The sequence below is a fragment of the Portunus trituberculatus genome, chromosome 9 (genome assembly GCF_017591435.1).
Source record: "Portunus trituberculatus isolate SZX2019 chromosome 9, ASM1759143v1, whole genome shotgun sequence".
Taxonomy (NCBI): Eukaryota; Metazoa; Arthropoda; class Malacostraca; order Decapoda; family Portunidae; genus Portunus; species Portunus trituberculatus.
This window is the reverse complement of record NC_059263.1, coordinates 2,965,001-2,972,500: the sequence shown is the minus strand read 5'-3', so window position 1 is coordinate 2,972,500 and position 7,500 is coordinate 2,965,001. Positions and strand designations below refer to the sequence as shown.

The following is a 7,500-nucleotide window of genomic DNA, read 5'->3' as shown; positions in this document are numbered from 1 at the left end:
TCCTTGTTTCCTTCTTCTTTTACAATCTTTATCTCCTAATATTCTTCTCTTCCTTCATTATCTATCCTCCTTCTCCTTCTCCTCCTCCTCCTCCTCCTCCATTCCCCTTCTTTATTATTCTATCTATCCATCTATCTTCCTCTTCCCTGATTCCTTCTTCCTTCACTATCTATCCATCTATCCTTCTCCTCTTCCTCCTCCTCCTTCATTCTCTTCCTCTTCCTCCTCCTCCTCCTCCCACACACACATTACCTGCCAGGTGTACACAATTAATTATCTCTCTCTCTCTCTCTCTCTTAATTTGTTTTGTTTGTTGTGTGTTGTGTTTTGTTTGTTTATTTGCTCCATTTTTCTTTTTTTCTATTCCCCTTTTTCATTTTCTTGTCTTTTCTTGTTATTTCCTGTTTTTCCTCTTTCTTTTTCCCATTTTCTTTTATTTCCTCTCTATTTCCCTTTATTTCTTATTTTTTTCCAATATTTTTCTATTTTTTTCCTCCATTTCCCCATTTTTCATTTCTATTTTCTTTATTTTCCTTTATTTCCTCTTTATTTGTTTATTTCCCTCTTTTCTGCTTTATTTTACTCTATTTCAGTTTTTCCATATTTACTCAGTTTTCCTTCCCTTTCATTTTTTTTCCTCCATTTTTATTCCTCCATTTTTTTCCACCCCTTTGTTTTTCCTCCATTTTTTTTCTCCCCTTCATTATTTTTCCTCCATTTTTTTCCTTCCCATCTTTCTTTTTTTTTTTCCTTCTCATTTACTCACCCATTAAATTTCAACCTTCTTTCATTATTCCTTCTTTCATTATTTTTTTTTCTCATTCTCTTTTCATTTATTTTTTCTTTCCTTTCATTTTCTATTTTTTTCTTCTTATTTTCCTTTTTTCATTTCTTCCTTTGTCACATTTCCTTCTTTTCTTCTTTACTTATTTTCTTTTTCTTCTTTTTCTTTCACTTTTTTCTTTCTTTTCTTTCACTTTTTTTTTTTTTCTTCTTTTCTGTCTCAAAACACAAAAAATTTCATCCATCGCCGAAATTTCCACAGAAATGAAAAAGCAACACACACACACACACACACACACACACACACACACACACACACACACACACCCCTCCAAGACTCACCTCCATTATTCATGTTGAAATATACATACATGGGAAATAGTTATGTATACATGGAAAATACTTAAATACGCACACACACGCACACACGCACACACACACACACACACAATTCTCTCAACAATTATTTCTATTTCCCTTCATTCTTTTTCTTATCTCTCCACATAGCACTCTCTTACACCCAACCTCATCTCCACAGCTGTCCTCCACTACCTCTCCATTTAGAGGTCTCCATTTGACTCTCTTTGTAAGCTTAATTTCCTCTTACCTCCATTTCATCTCCAGTCATCTTCATAATCTCCACATGTCCTTTCTCTTGTCTCATCTCCACACATCCTCCTTTCTCTGCTATAGCTCTCCTTTATTCTGTTTTCCTTATTCCTTCCTTCACTCATTCCTACTATCCTTCCTTCACTCATTCCTATCTTAATTTTCATTTTCCTTCTCTGCGATAAAACACACTTACTCTTCTATCATCCACACTCAAAACACACTCAAAACACACCTAGTACACTTTTTAATCTCTCTTAACACACACACATACACACAAACACAGTAAAATGAACAAGAGAAACACATAACTTACATTAGGTTAGGTTACATAAGATACACACACACACACACACACACACACACACACACACACACACACACACAGTAACACTCACCTCCTGCAAGTACTTCTTATCAGCTGCCATTTTGTTCGCCTGCAGCATCCGGACAGCATTCTTGGCCCCCTCCATGCACCGGCACTCCACATGCAGGCGGTGGATCAGCTCCTCAATCCGCACATCCACAGGCGTCTCCAGGTTGTACTTGTTTGCTGCGTCACCTGGGGAAGGCAGGTGGATGGGGAGGTTAGCTGAGTGGTGGTGGTGGTGGTTCAGTTTTGTTTGTGTGTGTGTGTGTGTGTGTGTGTGTGTGTGTGTGTGTGTGTGTGTGTGTGTGTGTGTGTGTGTGTGTGTGTGTGTGTGTGTGTGTGTGTGTTATTCATCATGGTCGTCTGCTGGTTACCCAGCCAGCCTTTCCCCTACAGAAGCTCAGAGCTCATAGACCAATCTTCGGGTAGGACTGAGACCACACACCGGGACAGCGAGGCTACAACCCCTCGAGTTACATCCCGTACCTATTTACTGCTAGGTGAACAGGGGCTACATATTAAGAGGCTTGCCCATTTGCCTCGCCGCTTCCTGGGACTTGAACCCGGGCCCTCTCGGTTGTGAGTCGAGCGTGCTAACCACTACACTACGTGTGTGTGTGTGTGTGTGTGTGTGTGTGTGTGTGTGTGTGTGTGTGTGTGTGTGTGTGTGTGTGTGTGTGTGTGTGTGTTAATGTAAGAGAGGAGGACTGGCCAAGGGCAACAAAAATGTAAAGAAAAAGGGCCCACTCGGTTGCCAGTCTCTTTATAGTGCCGACAGAATTAGCCAAAAGACAGGGACAAATATGTGTGTGTAATTCACCTCGGTCGCCCTGCTGGTCACCCAGCCAGTCTTCCCCATTACGGAGCGAGCTCAGAGCTCACAGACTGATCTTCGGGTAGGACTGAGACCACATCAACACACTCCACACACCAGGAAAGCGAGGCCACAACCCCTCGAGTTACATCCCGTACCTATTTACTGCTAGGTGAACAGGGGCCACACATTAAAAGGCTTGCCTATTTGCTTTGCCGCTTTCCGGGACTCGAACCTGGCCCTCTCAATTGTGAGTCGAGCGTGCTAACCACTACACTACGCGGTGTGTGTGTGTGTGTTTGTGTGCGCGCGCCCATGTGTGGGGCAATCCGTATTCCGTACCCTCGGCATCCAGTCCATTCTCCGTCTGGTGCTGTTTGGCCTTCATCCGCCTCATCTTAATGTACTCAATCTTCAGCTTGGAGTCAGCCAGCATCTGTTGAGCCTCGGCCAGCAGCTTCTTGTCCCTCATCGGTCCCGTGCTGTACATCTGGATCATGTTCTCCGCCCCGGCCTTCACCTGTGGAACAGTCACCTGGTTAGTCAAGACAGTGGCACAGTATCTTTCCCCTAACTGGTACACCTTTCATCATTATTTCTGTCTAACCCCTTCAGTGCTATGATGCATTTTCATATCCATTCTGCTTACTTTACTATTTGGTGATCTTATACAGCTTCAGAAACTCATGAGGGGGATTAAAATAGTGAAGACTGTGGCCATTACTCTTCTGACCTCCATAAACCCTTCTTAATGTTAATAAAATCGTCTAATCATACCCAAAACTAAGGGTAAAATACATCCCAGTACATTTTTCCATTTAGTGAGGGGTTGGATGGGCGATGATTCCTTTCCACAACTGGTGATTTTGTGCCATGTTTGTCTATTCCCAACAGATTCATATCCTCACCTTTATTTGTCTTTATTGTATAGTTATCTAGTCTGTGGAATGGTTGTCTAGTTAGTGGAAACAGTGAGGACAGTGGTACAGTACTCTCTTGTTATGGTACAGTCAGCTTTCTCCTGTTAATTGGTCAGTCTTTACTAGTCTTTATTCTATAGGTATCTACAGTAGGCCTTTAAACTGTGTAGGAATATCAGTCCTTTGATTGTATAGTGAAGTCAGTGAGGAGAGGGGATTCTAATGGTACTGGAATCCTTTTTCTGAATGGGAGGAGATTCTAATGCTAATGGAATCTTTTTTTCTGCTACTACTTGCTTAATTTTACTTGTTCCATAGTCATCTAAGCCTTCAAACAGTGTAGAAACAAAGGCCTTTTGATTCTAATGTCAGTGTAATCTTTAGTCATCCACTTGGTGCATTACTTATTTCACGCAGTTCTATAGCTGTCTCTTCTTTCAATAGCAGCACACCAGTCTTTGATTGTAAAGGTACTTGATGTGTTTTTACTTTGCTATTGGTGATTCAGTGACATCTTTGCTTGGTTCAATGGGTGCCTAAGACCTTAAACTGCATAGAAATAATAGTGTTTTGGTTGTAATGGCAGAGTAATCTTTTGTCAGCCCCTTGGTGACATCTTTACTTGGTTCAATGGGTGCCTAAAACCTTAAACTGCATAGAAATTATATTGTTTTGGTTATAATGGCAGAGTAATCTTTTGTCAGCCCCTTGGTGACATCTTTACTTGGTTCAATGGGTGCCTAAGACCTTAAACTGCATAAAAATTATATTGTTTTGGTTATAATGGCATCTACTTGGTGCATCTACTTAGTTACTGATTACTCTGAGGAATCTTGACTTGGTTCCACAGATATCTAGTCCTTCAAAAAGAGTATAAGTTGTAAAATCTATTAGTTTCCACACCAACAGATGCTTCGTAAGATTTCATGTGTTGGTTGTGGCACTGGTAACTGTTTTGTTGTGAAGGGAAAGGGTATAACTGGCATATTCTTCTTTTATTTCCTTCTCCAGGTTAGGTTAGCTTTGGTTTGGTTTGGTTCAGTTTGGTTAGGTTAGGCTAAGCATCCCCAATTGCTCTCTTCACCATCTCACTTTCTGTTTAACCCCTTCAGTACCTTGAGTTTTGGCTGTGATTAGACCATTTTATTGACATTAGGAAGGGTCTAAGGGTGTCAGAAGATTAATAGCCACAATCTTCCCTATTTTAATCCCCCACATAAGTTTCTGAAGGTGTACAAACCCACCAAACAGTAAGCAGAATGAATATGGAACACGTCATGGTACTGAAGGGGTTAAAGTTACAGCTACCTTACCTTTTGCTCTATCTCCAGCTGTCGTTCGAGGGAGAGGAGGCGCTGGTCACAGGATATCGAGATGGGCTCCAGGGACTTGTCTTGCGCGTCGGTGGCCATGGGGGACAGCGGGGGGTCTGCCGGGAAGGGGGCGTGAATCAGTAACAAAATCAAGGGTAGGTGGAGCTGTATGTTGTATGCCAAGTTTTTTTTTTTTTTTTTTTTTTTCAAGTTACGTAAAGGACTGTATGGTCAAAATATAGCAGAGTTAGCAAAGAGATAGCAGTGTTAGCTTGTATGTTCCTTGTCTACACTTTGAACAAGACTTGACTGGGAGTTATTGGTGTTTTAGAAGGTGCTGGTGATGACTTAACAGGCTTTAGTGGATGTTACTTCAAGGGTGTTTTCAAGGTGCCAGTGCTAGTTTAGCAGGCTGTGGTGAAAGTTACTACAGTTTTCAAGTGTTTTAACAAGTTGTAGTGGAAGTTATTGGTGTTTTCAAGGTGCCAGTAATAGTTTAGCAGGTTGTGGTGAAAGTTATTGTGGTTTTGAGCAGAGTTTTCATGGTGATGGTAAAAGTTTAGTAAGCCATGGTGGAAGTTAATGTAGTTTTCAAAGTGCCAGAGAGAATTTTGCAAGCTGTATTAGAAGTTATTGTGGTTTTCAAGGGTGCTTTCAAGGTGCCAGTGATAGTTTGACAGACTCTAGTCAAAGTTACAACAGTTTTTCATAATCTGAGAGATGCCTTTGCAGGCTCGACTGGAAATTACTGGCATTTCCAAGATTCTAATTCCAGTTGAAGCAGTTCTAGAGGAAGTAACTAAGGTTTTCAAGGCTGGTATGATTCAGAAGGCAATGAAAATAAGAATTCTACAATAACTAACGCTTTCAAGGCTGTTATGATTCAGAAATCTGTGAAAACAAGAATTGTACAATATCAAAGAGGAAAAACACACCTAAGAGAGACAATGCAAATGAGACAAAAGTAAGATGAAAAAATGATAAAAAAGAAAACCAAGAAGACCTGACAATGCATATGAGACAAAATGAAAGAGAAAAAAGACAGGAAAAAGAGGAAAAAACAAGGTCTAACAATGCAAATGCAACAAACAGTAGGACAAAAAAAGAGGAACACAAGGAAAAGAGAGGAAAAAGAGGACAAACCAAGAGAAGGTAAGGTGACAATGCATGAGACAAAAAGACGGAAAAAAAAAGAAGAGGAAAATGAAAACAAACCCAAAAGATGAGAGAGAGAGAAAAAAAAAAAAAAAAGAGGACAAACCAAGAGAACGTAAAAAGTGCAAATGAGACAAAGAATAAGAGAAGAAAAAAAGGACAAAAGAGGACAAAAACACTTCACAATACCATCCACAGAGAGAATAGCTAAACTCGGAGAGAGAATTATAAACAAGAGAAGGAATAGGAGGAAGAATAAAAGGATCTGTATGGTGTATGGTGAATATATTAAGGAAAACTCTGTGTATGAGGTCAAGTGAGGTCAAATTCTCAGTATATTAAGCAAAGCTGTGTGTAAGGTCAGCTAAGGTCAAATTATTCTCTCTTATTTATGTATGTGCAGTTGTTAAAAGAATGCAATCATACATACTTTATTAGAGAGAGAGAGAGAGAGAGAGAGAGAGAGAGAGAGAGAGAGAGAGAGAGAGAGAGAGAGAGAGAGAGAGAGAGAGAGAGAGAGAGAGAGAGAGAGAGAGAGAGAGAGAGAGAGAGAGAGAGAGAGAGAGAGACAGAGAGAGAGAGAGCAGAGAGAAAATAAATAAATAACATTACAATAGCATTACCAATCAACAATAACAACAACAATAACAAGAATAACAACAATAACAACAATAACCACACATACATACATACAGACAGACAGACAAACCACCACAATGCATATATTCTAGTCATTTCTTTTATTTTTTACATTTTCCTTTTTATTTTTGTTTTCTTTACCTTTCTTCCCTCTACCTTTCAGTCTTGCTTTGTGGTACAGACCTAGGAGGAGGAGGAGGAGGAGGAGGAGGAGGAGGAGGAGGAGGAGGAGGAGGAGGAGGGTGGTTAGAAGCAAGGGTGGGTAGGAGGAGGAGGAGGAGGAGGAGGAGGAGGAGGACGAGGAGGAGGAGGAGGAGGAGGAGGAGGAGGACGAGGAGAGGAGGAGGAGGAGGAGGAGGAGAAAGATGGAGGAGGATGGAGGATGGAGGAGAAAGATGGAGGAGGATAGAGGATGGAGGATGGAGGAGGAGGAGGAGGAGGAGGACGAGAACAAGGAGGAGGAGGACAAAGATGACGAGGACAAGGAGGAGGACGAGGAGGACGAGGACGAGGACAAGGAGGAGGACAAGGAAGGAGGAGGAGGAGGAACAAAGACACAGACACATGGTTAGACACACACAGAAATGGCTGGACACAAGAAAGACACACAGACAAACAGACACACCAAATCTTTCCTATCTATCTATCAAGTGACATGGGTAAGTGGCACAGATAAGGAGGGGGATGAAGAATAAGAGAAATAAATAGTAAATGGTTTAATTAATGAGGTAATGGAAAATAGGTAAGGGAATAATGGGTTGTCTGGGTTATCTAAGGGGCTTCTCTATTGGTTATCTAAGGGTAATAAGATTGTGCAAATATCCACACACACACACACACACACAATTTTTCCTATCTATTTAAGTAACTATCAACAGACATACAATCTTTCCTATC

At 41.0% G+C, this 7,500-nt stretch overlaps 1 protein-coding gene across 4 annotated transcripts in view; it reads right to left on the bottom strand.

Annotated features, from left to right (window-relative positions):
• The window catches only part of LOC123501240 (serine/threonine-protein kinase N2-like), a 131,607-nt gene that overhangs the window by 89,807 nt on the left and 34,300 nt on the right, over positions 1 to 7,500 (bottom strand). For 3 of the 4 annotated variants that reach the window (XM_045249961.1, XM_045249962.1, XM_045249959.1), the window contains 4 exons: positions 6,745 to 6,786; positions 4,810 to 4,925; positions 2,919 to 3,096; positions 1,791 to 1,954 (listed from right to left, as the gene is read on the bottom strand). In XM_045249961.1, coding sequence (XP_045105896.1) covers positions 1,791 to 1,954; positions 2,919 to 3,096; positions 4,810 to 4,925; positions 6,745 to 6,786 — 500 coding nt within the window. The remainder of the gene's footprint in view (positions 1 to 1,790; positions 1,955 to 2,918; positions 3,097 to 4,809; positions 4,926 to 6,744; positions 6,787 to 7,500) is intronic. The other variant, XM_045249963.1, reaches the window with a different exon arrangement.